Below are 12,466 nucleotides of genomic sequence, written 5' to 3' on the forward strand. Positions count from 1 at the left end.
TATCATACGTTTTTGACGTTGGACAGTTCATATGTTTGTCCCATCGTATTTGATTTGATCACAGCAAGGTTTTCCGCGACTTTCAGGGTGGAGGTGGACTGGTGGAAAGCACAAGCAAGCACCGTGTTTAACTCAGTAGCAAAGACGAATTCCAGCAAGACTACAAGGCCACCAACATACTATGGTAAACGAAACTTCAAAGGCACATCAGCCCAGCCAGGCCTGGATGTGTTGGCAGCCTACCAAGCCTACCATAGTACGGACCTGTCCTGACCGAGGGCACAATCGAATCTAGGCCCGTACTGTACCGTTGAAACTGCTTAATCAATTCTCAATTGATTTTCTTTCGTCATCGGCGCAGGGTTTGGTTCCGTGCGGGGTAGCGCTTAGCGGGCCCACAGTACTTTCCCTCCTCGTCCGCGTACCAGCAACCAAATGCTGCTCTGTTCCTCTTCTCTTCTCTGGACCATAGCAAGGGCTCACCAGTAGTGAAAAGAACCAAGTCAAAGCATTCAGTTATTTTATGTTTTGCTTCTTGATTGTTCCAAATTGTTCTAGGGAAATTGGAACTCAAAATGAGCTTGACAGGGTTGACAGGGTCTGGTGGTACTATGTACCTTCCCTGTCAGGTACTTTGTGTAACCAACTACTACTACTACAAGGACCTCAGCTGGCCATAGCTTGGACCAAGCTTCGCTAGCAACCAGGGACTTCCTTCCCCATCGGCCAAAAAAAAAGTAAGCCTGAAAATTTGTAGTAATTAAGCCACCAACTTTTTTTTTTCCCTTGCCGTGTTACCCGCTTTTGACTTCTCGATCCAATTTATCCAACCGTCCACGCAAACAGTTGAAAAAACAACAACACAAAATGACACAATATCGCCAAGTCCCAACCAACCCCATTCAAACCCTTCATCATCTAGATATTGCCGAGATGATATCGAAAAGCTAAGCCTCATCACGCGACGGGTCTAAGCCAACTGGCAGCCACAGTCGAGTAGCAACCACGTGCTGATCCCCCCGGCGCCAAGGTGAAAAACTCCATACGATGCAGCCGGGCGGCGGGTCTCTGGCCTTGGCGGCGACGCTTCGTCCACTCAGCAGAGAAGATCCCAAAACATCAGTGCCAAGATTTACCCACCAAGTCGTTGAATCCCTAGCTGCCTTGGCTTGCTTGTCTTGCACACTTGCAGTCATGGTCGACAAAATGTTGCTGGCGACATCAATCCTGCCAAGCCAAGTCCATAGCAGTTCAGGCCAGACCTCTCCAGAGTCTCCACTGCCAGATTGATTCAAGAGATGTCTTGGCCGGGCTGCGCACAAGATGACCGACCTACTAGTAATAACCTTCCCTTCCCTTCCCTTCCCTTTCTGGTCCTTAACCGGACCGGACCACTTTGCCCAGGCGCTTGACGTGGAGATTTGTCTTGACTTTTCTTTACTTTTCATCTACGCTCCCCCACTCACTCTCACCGGGCCGATATTTTGCCTGTCTGTCATTGTTTTTGTTGTCGTTCTAGACAACAGATTGCCTGGCTTTTTGCATCGTCGTCTGTTGAGTGGGGACGAAACATCGAGACCAAATTACGACAGAGCTCCCAGTCTAGAATCACGCGCTGTTCTCGAGTCTAAATTGACGACCAGACCCAAGCAAAGACTTGATTGGAACTTGAGCGGACTGATAATTACTATGCTGCCGAGGTAGACCAGAGCAGCTCACTGGCTCATCCCCGAACCCGACCTTCTTTGTTCTCTCCTGCCAACCTCCCCCACCGGGTTGGATATTTAGTGGCCTCTCGATGGCCGACGCCATAACAGTCGCCTCTCCCACCGGACCGTCCTCACCGGCGTCCGAGAAGACACAACAACCCTCGACCGTCGAGCAAAAGGTTGACTTGACCGACGACTCGCCGCCCGCGAATAACAAATTCGCTTTCACCCCCGCTCAGCTTCACAAGCTTTCCCTCGCGCGCTCGCTCGAAGTCCTAGATGCCTTTGGCGGGCTTCATGGTCTGGCCGCGGGCCTACGCACCGATCTACAGGCCGGCCTGAGCATAGACGAGGGATCACTAGAGGGTACCGTCCCTTTTGAGGAGGCAGTCAGGGCCGGCAGGGAAAAAAGGCCCCCGGCCATCAAGCCGCTCGAGACGGTCGGTGGTCAACACAAACATGGGGCTTTCAAATTAGATCTTGCAGACCTGGGCGCCCCCGGTGGCCACCAACCCGTGGGGTTTGTGGATCGGCGGCGTGTGTTTGGCGAGAATAGGCTGCCCAAGCGCAAGCAGAGGTCCTTCTTGGAGCTTGCCTGGATCGCCTTCAATGACAAGCTCATCTTTCTTTTGACGGCCAGTGCCACCATTTCGCTCGCCCTGGGCATCTATGAAGCTGTCGAGGCGGAGGAGGGTGAACCCAGAATACAATGGCTCGACTCGGTCACTGTAATGGTTGCTATTGGTATGCTACAATCCCGACCCTGCGCCTGCGTGCCTAAACGCGGCGGTTTCTTGCCTTTCCCCAAGCTTCCCGCTAACTCAAACCCTTACAGCGGTTATCGTCTTTGGTAGCGCATCAAACGACTGGAACAAGAATCGCAAGTTCGCAAAGCTCAACGAACGCAAGGAGCAGCGCGATGTCAAGGTCATAAGATCCGGCAAGACGATGAACATCTCCATCTACGACCTTTTGGTTGGCGACATCATGCACATCGAAACGGGGGACGTCGTAGCTGTCGATGGTGTGCTCGTCAATGGCTCTGGTATTCAAGTGGACGAGTCGTCTCTTTCTGGCGAGTCGGAACTGGTACACAAGACGGCCATCGCCCCCACGGATGGAGAGCCTAAGGTACCAGAAAAGCCAAAGTCGGAGAAGCAGACGACCCATCGTGTCACCGCATCCGATCCTTTCATTCTCAGCGGCACCACAGTCAACGGAGGCGTTGGGAACTACCTCGTCATCTCGGTGGGCACCAATTCAACCTTTGGGAGGACGCTCATGAACCTGCGCACCGATGTTGAAGAGACTCCGCTGCAGCAGAAACTGGGCAAGCTGGCCAGGCAGCTGATCGTCTTAGGTGCCCTTGCCGGTCTCATCTTCTTCCTCGTCATGTTCATCCGCTTCTGTGTCAGCATCCCCAACTCCAATGAAACCCCCGCCGCTCTTGCCATGCGGTTCTTCAAGACCCTCATCCTGGCTGTCACGGTCGTGGTTGTCACGGTCCCGGAGGGACTTGCGCTTGCAGTTACTCTCGGCTTGGCCTTTGCGACGTCGCGAATGCTCAAGGACAAGAACTTGGTGCGCATGATTCGCTCCTGCGAGGTCATGGGTAACGCTACCTGCATTTGCTCCGATAAGACTGGCACCCTCACGCAAAACGTCATGACGGTGGTGGTCGGCAACGTTGGAGTGACGGAGGCATTCGGGGAAGAGGCCTCTGCCATCGAGGCAGAGGTTGGAGTCGCCAACAGCAAAGCCGCAACAATTGAGTCCGACAATAGTCCCGAGGCGTCTGGCTCTGATGTAAAAAAGCCCACCCCCATACCTGCAACGGCTTTTTCTGCGCGCCAACTAGTTGCATCGCTGAAGCCAGAGGTCAAGGCTCTTATCGAAAGTGGCATCGTTCACAACACAACGGCGTTCGAGAGCGACGATGGCTTCGTAGGTATGAGCACAGAGACGGCACTGCTCAAGTTTGCGCGTGAACATCTCGCCATGGGCCCCTTGGGCGAGGAGCGAACAAACGCCGACATTGTCGATATGTTCCCATTTGACGCCTCCAACAAGTGGATGGCTGTCATGGTCAAACTTCCCGGCGATGGCGGCTATCGCCTATTGGTCAAGGGTGCTGCAGAGGTGGTACTGGACCAGTGCACACATGTATTGAGCGATCCTAGGGCCAAAGAAGACGGGGATGCTAGCAGTCTGACGACGGAAGAGTTCACCTCGGAGATGCAGATGAATATGCGCCAGGTGGTGCAGTCGTACGCTATCACGATGTTGCGGCCTGTGGCGATGGCTTACCGTGACTTCCAAAACCCGACGGAGGTGTTTGAGGACGTCAAGGATCCGACCTCTATCGACTTTAAAGCCAAATTCGGAACCCTCACTTTTGTATCGCTCTTCGCCATCAAGGATCCTCTCCGGCCCGAGGTCACCGACGCGGTCAGAAAGTGTCAAGAGGCCGGCGTATTTGTCCGCATGGTTACTGGTGACAATTTCCTCACGGCCAAGGCGATCGCCACCGAGTGCGGCATCTACACGGCTGGAGGCATCGCCATGGACGGGCCGACCTTTCGCAAGCTCAGCGAGGCTCAACTGGACCTGGTGATCCCGCGTCTGCAGGTCCTCGCCCGCTCGAGCCCTGAAGATAAGCTGTTACTCGTATCACACCTGAAGGGCATGATGGAAACGGTTGCGGTGACGGGCGATGGTACCAATGACGCCCTCGCGCTCAAGGCTGCCGACGTTGGCTTTGCCATGGGAATCCAGGGAACCGAGGTCGCCAAGGAGGCAGCTTCCATCATCCTGCTCGACGATAACTTTACGTCCATCGTCAAGGCGCTGTCATGGGGTCGCACTGTGAACGACGCCGTCCGCAAGTTCCTGCAGTTTCAGTTCACCATAAACATTACCGCCGGTACACTTACTGTTGTTTCCGAGCTGTCGGGTGACAACATCTTCAAGGTTGTGCAGCTTTTGTGGATGAATCTGATCATGGTAAGTCACGGAGCAAAATATAGGTCTTGTCTATTCAAAAGTCCTTTCAATACTAATCGACTCATTTTCAGGATATTTTTGCATCCCTCGGATTGGCGACCGACTATCCTTCGCCCGACTTCCTAAAGCGCAAACCTCAACCACGCAAGACATCACTCGTGAGCTTGACAATGTGGAAGATGATTGTCGGCCAGGCCCTGTACCAACTGATTGTAATATTCACGCTTCACTACGGCAAGGACGCACTGTGGAACCCACAGACCAAACTCGAAGAAGACCAGCTGCAGACGCTAGTCTTCAACATATACGTGTGGATGCAGTTCTTCAACCAGCACAACTGCCGACGTGTCGACAACAAGCTCAACATCTGGTACCAAGGCGTTCTGAGAAACCCTTGGTTTATCGGTGTCCAGTGCCTCACGTTTGCAGGACAAATGGTCATTATCTACAAGGGCGGCCAGGCATTCCAAACAGTGCCCCTGAACGGGCCACAGTGGGGCTGGTCCATGCTCTTCGGCATCTTGACGATCCCACTCGGTGTCCTCATCCGCCTCACACCCGACCGCTACGCCGGCAAGGTGTTCCACTTCTTTGGTCAGATTCTCCGGTTCCTCTGGCGAGGCGTCCTAGTGTTTGTGCCGTCCAAGTGGAGCAAGCGGAAGCGCAACCACCTGGAAAGGCGGCGCAGCCGGCGCAGCACGGTAGAGGAGGGTGATGAGAATATCTCGCACGGCGCCATGGACAACTGGGTGCTGCAGGCGGGCGACGTACTCCGGCGACCCATAAACTACGACTGGGCGACCATGGGGCGACCGGACCAGGCGGCGCTGGCCAGCCGCATCCAGACCATGCCGGCCGCACAGCGTGAGGCCCTCGCCCGCGCTGCTCAGGCCCATGTCGCCACCTTGTCGGGCAACAGGGCGGAGAACGAGATTGACCTACCGGCCATGATCGAGGCGGCCAGGAAGGGGACGCCGTCGGGTGCCATGGAGGTTCATCCCGACACGAGGCCAGATGATCCCATACTGCCAGAGGGTACGATTGATGTGCAGAGGTGGAAGAAGGTGCCACCTAGCCAGGATCCAGAGGTTATTAAATACCTCGAGAGTCAGCAACATCAGAAGGATGAATGATTATGGCTTTTTGTTGCTTTCTTATATGTATTTCTTTTTTACCGGTTGGTTCCTTCTCTTGTATAGGTTCCCTGGTTTTCTCGAGACGAACAAAACACGCACATAGCGATGTGACATGACTACAGAAAAAAAAAAAAGCGACTGCAAGTGGAAGGCTGAGCAATCATCGTTTCATCATTTGCTTGACTAATTTAAAGTTAGTAAATAATACCAGGCTTGATTTGGTCTCATGACTTGAAATGTGGTTGATTATTCCACGTGTTTGCAGAAAGAACAAGAGCCAATAATGCAGCTTCTATCTATTTCCAAGTCGTAGCCTTTCTAAATCCCCGACTCACATCGCCAACCACTTTGCCCATGGTGTCAGACTTGAGTTCGATATTGACCAACGTCATATCGGTAGCGATGACTATGTCCTCAGGGTCGAGGGCAAGTTCGGCGCCTACTCTCATCATCTCATTATACAGTTCCACCAGGTTGTATACAGTTTTTCCTTTCCCACCTGCAGTACTCGGGGCCACCTTAGAGGTCTCAATCTTGTAGTAGGTTAGCTTAGGAAAGAGATTTGCAGGAAGGCCAAATTCGGACTCTCTGAACTTGTTCACGACCTGATCGTTTGTCATCACAGCGGCCGGGTCCGAGAAGGTCTTTTCGGGCTCGTAGCCGCGGATGTGGGTTATGAACATAACGGGGTTTTCCCTCATCATTTGCTTGGGGCTGGGGTGGTAAAACATCGACTTGAAGATGGCCGGGTCGACCACCAGCTCCTTGCGCAGGTCAGCCACGTCCAACCAGGGGCTCACCGCGGCCGCCGGATGCTGCGGCGGCTGCTGCTGCTGCTGCTGGGACATGGCGTTCTTTGGAGGTGCCGTGCTGGTGGTCGTGGTCGTCGTCTTTACCGACTGCGGACCGGCCGATACCTGCTGTTGTTTCTGGGCGGGTGGTCGCTGCTGCGTTGTGACTACTCCTGCTGCTGCCATCGTCCCCGTCGTCTGTCCAAGCTGTTGCTTGTTGACGTTGCCGACGCCTCCAAGGTTGGGGGTACCCGTCGTGCTCGTCTTGGCTTGGATTTGGTCGTATCCATAGTCATAATCCGTGGTCAGAGGCGTCGTCCCGCGTGGGACGGGGGTTGCGAGTGCGGAGTGGATGAGGGTATGGGATATGGAGAAGAGGATGACTGTGCTGGGGAGGTTAAAGATCTGCATTGTTAGTATTTGTTTTCACTGTCTGCCTTTTTTTTTTCTTTTTGGTTATACACTGTCTTATTCTCTGCTTCCGAATAATGCTTGTCAATGATCTGAGGTACTGTGGATTGTATTCGAACTGTACTACAATTGGTAGGGTTCAAGGGGGTTCGATGCTTATTATGGCTGAGAATGGGAAAACTGGGGGTGGATGCAGATCCGGATCGAGGCGTTCAACAGGCAGCGCGATTGAGTTGATTATAAGCTGTGGCAAACCCAACAAGCGTCGGTGAATTTCCGTTTTTTTTTTTTTTTTTCTTTTTTTTTTCTTGCTCTTTCTTTGCAGCGATGCTCCTTTTGCTTGGCCAGACGGTCAGCATCAAGACAGAAGAGTAAGTATAGCTTGGCCAGTGCCAAAAACAACAACAAACGTCTTTAGGCAACACAGCCTCAATTGGCTTCAAACTCATCTCAAAAGAACAGACAGTGCTTAGCAGATCCCAGTTGCGTGGCTGCTGACCGAATTCGTGTACTGTAAGGGCCAGAAATGCCGACCCGTTGCAGGCACTTCGTAGGGTTACGGTCTTTGGGGAGGGTAAGCGCTGGGCGGTCTTCAATTGGACCAGCGCTTACTGCAATTTGAGAGGCGCAGCGCAATCGTTCTTGGCATTTTTGTCCGGGTTTACCCTTTTTTGCTTCGTCACAAACAAATAAAAATTGCCGAGATCCGGATCAGATGAACTTTTGCACTTGGACAGAGTTACACCGCATTGACAGGATTGAGCGAGTACAGATGCATGCCAAAAAAAAGACAAAAAAAAAAAAAAAAAACAAGGCAGTTTGTATTACATGGTCATAAATTATTAGTGTTACATGACATCGTGAGCCGCAGAAACGCGCGGTATTCGTTTTGTTCATTTTTCTGCTTTCCCCATTTTCCTTTCCCCAAAAATGCACCATCTTCATGGATCTTTTTTTTCTAGCCCAGAGTCTGAGGAGCGTAGCTCTGGTCAGGGCTGACAGCCTTTCCGTTGACGAGCTGGTTGTCGGTGTAGGCGGGCCAGACGATGAGCTTCTTCTCCGAGTCGACGACGGAGAGGGTGGTGAAGCCGACCTCGAACTGGCCGCTCCAGCCCGAGCTGACCTTGTACCTGCCGCAGTCGACGTTGGCGACGGAAGCGCGAGACGCCAGAGACCCGGCCGTCACGCTGTAGCTGCAGGGCGTGGCGGTGGAGTTGCCGCCGGCGTTGGTGTCGATGCCGAACTGCACCTTGCACTCGGTGTCGGCGTCGTCGCACGTGCGCGTGAAGTCGGTGATGGTCCACTGCGGCACGTCGGCCACCATGGACTTGGCCTGGCCCGCAGGGGTGGGCACGGCACCGGTGAGGGTGGCGGCGGCCAGGGCGAGGATGGTGGTGGTTGTGAAATGCATTTTTGACGGTTTTGGGGGTTTTTTAAGTTAAGGTGTTTTGACGGCTGTGATGCTTTTGAGGCTTGTGTTTGTGTATTAGATTACTTTGTAGGTATGTTCTCAGGTGAGGATGCTTTCCGAAAAGGTTTCTACACCGAGGTATGCAAGACAGACAGCCAGCCTCTTTATACGTCTTTCTGTTCGCATAGCAGCCTGGCATTTAGGGAAATTATATCCCACTAAACAATGTGTACATCATGATCTCATAGCATACCGTAGCAAGCATGGTGAACCTAACATCCACAGTGTTCCGTTGCGGGCCTCCATAGCGCCGATCGGTAGGTCCGGCACAAAACATTACGAGAATTCAACCATGCCGTACCACACGAATAAAAAGGGGTCTCACGGGATTTCTCAGCCGAAAATTCCTGATTTGGGGCGGGCTCAAACGGGGCATTAGCCGTTGGATTAAACTGGACCCCTCGTATTCCGAAAAGGCCTAGAGTGCCATTTCATCAAGTAAATTGAGTCAAGGGTACCCACGTTGTGCGTTGTCTAGGTAGTATTTGTCTGCATCTGCAAAACTATCTACCATAGTATGTTGACAGCTCAATTGACGATCCCGCAATTTCTCGTGGCTGGTAAATCTATTTTCAGAACTTGGAAAGGGAATCCAGCCGCCGTTTATTTTAGCTTGCCCCGCGGCTATACAATTCCCGCTTGCCAAGTGACACAAGTTAGGTTGCCTTGGTAGAAATGGATAGCAGCATAGTGCAAATTACCAGTAATATAGTGAGTGGCGAACGTCCCAGTACGAGGTCTTTTGCGGGTTTTTCTTTTGTTTTGCTTTCTGCATCCGGTAGTCGGCGAGCTACTGCACGCTTTGCATTCGGCGCCCTGCCAAGTTCGTGGCTGATTGTCGGTCTTGTCAAGCTTTGGGGCGTCTGTACTGCAGAAGGAGAAAACATGATGAAAAAAAAAAAAGAAGAAGAAAAAAAAAGGTGGAGGTAAACTGATTGTCACATAGATTGGCTTTCAAATTCCTTCACGGCAAAGACAGTTGCAAAAGACAGCTCCAAAGACACCAAAGTCATAATTGCTCACCTCCCAAGCCCCCAAAAACGATAATGCCCGTACCATGACATCAAATTCCCCGCTGACCCAATTTACTACCTCACTGTTATGTTACTACTGACCTGCCTACCTTGGGTAAGTTACCTTGACTTGCTTGAGTACTGTGTCGCCTCTAGTCGGCCTGGTCAGACCATCAGGCGAACAACCCTTAACCGGGTACACCTGGCCAAAACACATCAATTGCATCGCCATCATCTCGCTTAGAAAACCGACAAGGCTTTTGACATCACGGTCGATGCGAACAAAACACATCCCGATTGTTTTGCCACAAAACCTTGTGCGCATTTGACCTTTCAAACCGCACAGAATTATTCTTTCTTTTTGGACTAGATTTGCCCAGAAAACAAATCCCCCCCAATCACCACTGCCTCCTGTTTCCATTGTACTCAAAAAACGCCCCATTATCCTCCTTCTTCAGCCCAGCTATCGTCTTGAGTATCCCCTGGACGCTCACCTCGGGCGTCAGGTCCGCGCCGCCGCCTCCCATGCGCGTCTGCACCCAGCCGGGGTCCAACGAGACCACCACTGCGTCGGCCAACCCCCCGACGGCGCGCAGGCTGCCGGCCTGATGAGCGGTCAGCATGTTCAGCGCGGCCTTGGACACGCTGTAGGAGAACATGTACCGGTTGTCGTCGCCGCCCGACAGCGTGGCGGATATGGAACCCAGGCCCGAGGAGATGTTGACGACGCGCGCCGAGGTGGACAGCGCCGACGCGGCGTGCAGGCGCGACACGACCAGCGCGGGCCCGATGGTGTTGATGCGGAACGTCTCGGACATGTCGGCCGGGTCGAAGGAGAGGCTCGTCTCCGTGTTGGAGAGCTGCACGCCCGAGTTGTTGATCAGGACGTCGATCTTGGCGCCCGAGCCGAGCGTCTTGGTGACGGACGAGGCCAGGTTGGTGATGGAGTCTGGGTTGCCAATGTCGCACTCGAGGATGTGGACCTTGGCGCCCGACGACGACTTGATGGCTTCGAGGTCTGAGAGGTTGTTGGATAGCGTCCGGGTCAGGGCTAGGATGGTCGTGTCGGGCTGCGCGGCGATCTGACGGACCAGCTCCAGGCCGATGCCGCGGTTGGAACCGGTTATGCAGTAGACGGGCATTTTTATTGGGGGGGAGGGGGGAACGGAGTCGTGTGAAGAATGTTGAAAGGTGGGTTGTTTGGAAAGCGACTTTCGTGAACTATTTTACATGTGAGTCTCTTCAAATCCAGTACATCTGGAGGGGAAAAAAAAACCGCCCAGTCAAACTACCTATATACTACAATCGCAATGGCGTGAAAAGGTAAAATCTTCGCCGTGCGGAGTTAGGAGCTAGCAGCTTCTTACTCCCAGCAGGCAAGTGGATCATGAACGCGGGGCTTTTCTCGGATTTTGAGTACAGAGATCCGACGAACCAATTCCATGTGGCGAAAGAAGAGACGAGCCCTCCACACAGGTGGCCATTCTCATTGGTGAGATTTCGAAGAAATGGGGGGATTAAGCTGCGGGCCGTGGTCCGGAGGCTGCGCTCATTTTGGACGAAGAGACGAGAAAAAAAAATACGTAGTAAACAGCTCAAGTTTACTGTTTGCTATGTGTGGGCAGTATTAAAACATAATATAAACGCTAAACCAAAAACAATCACCGGACTGTTTCCGAGCCAAGATCATGACAGCATTTCCAGCTTTCTCTTTCCATTTCTCTACAAGACCAAGAAGCCGCCCACCAGGAAAGCTCCTGCCGCCAGAACCATGGATGTGGTAGACCTGGCTCCAGCACCGGCAGCGGGCACCGCGGAAGACGCAGCACCCGTGGCCGAAGATGCAGCACCCGTAGCCGCCGAAGTCGCTCCGGTCTTGGCAGAAGTCGTCGAGCCATTGGAAGTAGTCGATGCCGACTTGGTCGGGGCGGCGGAACCGGTCTGGGGGCTGTCGCTAGGAGAAAAGCCGTCCTTGGGAGGGGCGCAGGTGGTCATGCCGGCGTACAGGGAGCTGTAGCTGGACTCCATGTAGTCGTCGCAGGCGTTGAGGGTCATCATCAGAGAAGCGTTCGACTCAGTCTTGAGCCACTCGTCGACCTTGGTCTGGTACTCTTCGATTTCGGATTCGTAGCTGATGGCGGCGGTCATGGTGCAGACGTCCGTCTTGGCGGCCTCCAACAGCGACGCCATAACCGTCGGCATGGGTGGCATCTGTGCCGAGACTGAAGACACGATGGCCTCACAGTCCTGGACCTGGCGAACCTGGACATGGGCGACCGAGGTCACGACGGTCCAAATGGTGGGGATCTGCATCTTGACTGTGCGGGTTTTTTCGTCGTTGAGAATTGTTGACGGTTGGTTTATGTGGGTTGAAAAAGGACGAGATGTCTCTGCAAGATGTTTGTTGTTGCGCCTTGGTGAATAATTGCCTAAGCGAACGAGTGAAGCTTATGGCAATAAATCCGTTGGTAAAGATTGACGATGGTTAGAGGTGTGGGATGGAGGGGAAGGAGAGAAAAAAAAAAAAAGAAGGGAGAAAGAAGGAAAAGAAGAAGGAGAAGGGAAGGAGATAAACGTAGACATGATAGTAAAGAAGCTTCTCAGCCGCTTTGCTTAAACGAACCACCCACTCACAGACACGGCATCTTGCTTCTTTTGCTCTCCGATAATGCAAAACTAGCGCTAGACCAGGTTTACAATACGGTTGACGGGTACTTTTTTTTTTTTTTTCTTGGGTGGCTGCCTGGGAAAAGCGGCTCCATGCATTTTGCAATTGGTTGCCAAGATTTCTCAGGACTGCTTCATCCGAGATTAAAAAGCGCCTCAACTGCATGGGAGTGGTGGCATTTGAATGTGTCGAAAAAGAGAGCCAGTACAGAAGAGGTAATTCACCGTCTGGGACAAGTTGACAGGATTGGTATCCATGCGACAA

At 52.8% G+C, this 12,466-nt stretch overlaps 5 protein-coding genes across 5 annotated transcripts; 1 reads left to right on the forward strand and 4 right to left on the reverse strand.

The window, feature by feature from the left end:
• The first annotated feature begins 926 nt into the window (after window positions 1–926).
• PgNI_09131 (uncharacterized protein) lies at window positions 927–6,075 on the forward strand. The gene is made up of 3 exons (XM_031129120.1): window positions 927–2,453; window positions 2,545–4,712; window positions 4,784–6,075. The coding sequence occupies exons 1-3, from the start codon at window positions 1,799–1,801 to the stop codon at window positions 5,843–5,845; spliced, it is 3,885 nt and encodes a 1,294-aa protein (XP_030977907.1). The 5' UTR covers window positions 927–1,798; the 3' UTR covers window positions 5,846–6,075.
• A 69-nt stretch (window positions 6,076–6,144) lies between these two features.
• Window positions 6,145–7,050, reverse strand: PgNI_09132 (uncharacterized protein; the record flags this gene model as incomplete). Its single annotated transcript, XM_031129121.1, has 1 exon — window positions 6,145–7,050. The coding sequence occupies one exon, from the start codon at window positions 7,048–7,050 to the stop codon at window positions 6,145–6,147; it is 906 nt and encodes a 301-aa protein (XP_030977908.1).
• Window positions 7,051–8,008: 958 nt separating this feature from the next.
• On the reverse strand, window positions 8,009–8,461 carry PgNI_09133 (uncharacterized protein; the record flags this gene model as incomplete). Its single annotated transcript, XM_031129122.1, has 1 exon — window positions 8,009–8,461. The coding sequence occupies one exon, from the start codon at window positions 8,459–8,461 to the stop codon at window positions 8,009–8,011; it is 453 nt and encodes a 150-aa protein (XP_030977643.1).
• Window positions 8,462–9,932: 1,471 nt separating this feature from the next.
• Window positions 9,933–10,676, reverse strand: PgNI_09134 (uncharacterized protein; the record flags this gene model as incomplete). Its single annotated transcript, XM_031129123.1, has 1 exon — window positions 9,933–10,676. One exon carries the CDS (start codon window positions 10,674–10,676, stop codon window positions 9,933–9,935), a length of 744 nt encoding a protein of 247 aa, XP_030977902.1.
• Window positions 10,677–11,256: 580 nt separating this feature from the next.
• On the reverse strand, window positions 11,257–11,847 carry PgNI_09135 (uncharacterized protein; the record flags this gene model as incomplete). Its single annotated transcript, XM_031129124.1, has 1 exon — window positions 11,257–11,847. The coding sequence occupies one exon, from the start codon at window positions 11,845–11,847 to the stop codon at window positions 11,257–11,259; it is 591 nt and encodes a 196-aa protein (XP_030977903.1).
• Window positions 11,848–12,466: the final 619 nt, after the last annotated feature.

Source organism: Pyricularia grisea (assembly GCF_004355905.1).
Source record: "Pyricularia grisea strain NI907 chromosome Unknown Pyricularia_grisea_NI907_Scaffold_7, whole genome shotgun sequence".
Classification (NCBI taxonomy): domain Eukaryota; kingdom Fungi; phylum Ascomycota; class Sordariomycetes; order Magnaporthales; family Pyriculariaceae; genus Pyricularia; species Pyricularia grisea.

Excerpts from the sequence above, each read along its gene's own strand:
- PgNI_09131 (XM_031129120.1), top strand. The coding sequence starts at position 1,799 with ATGGCCGACGCCATAACAGTCGCCTCTCCCACCGGACCGTCCTCACCG. Across the intron at positions 2,454-2,544 it reads CACTGTAATGGTTGCTATTG|CGGTTATCGTCTTTGGTAGC; the intron begins GTATGCTACAAT and ends AAACCCTTACAG. Across the intron at positions 4,713-4,783 it reads TGTGGATGAATCTGATCATG|GATATTTTTGCATCCCTCGG; the intron begins GTAAGTCACGGA and ends ACTCATTTTCAG.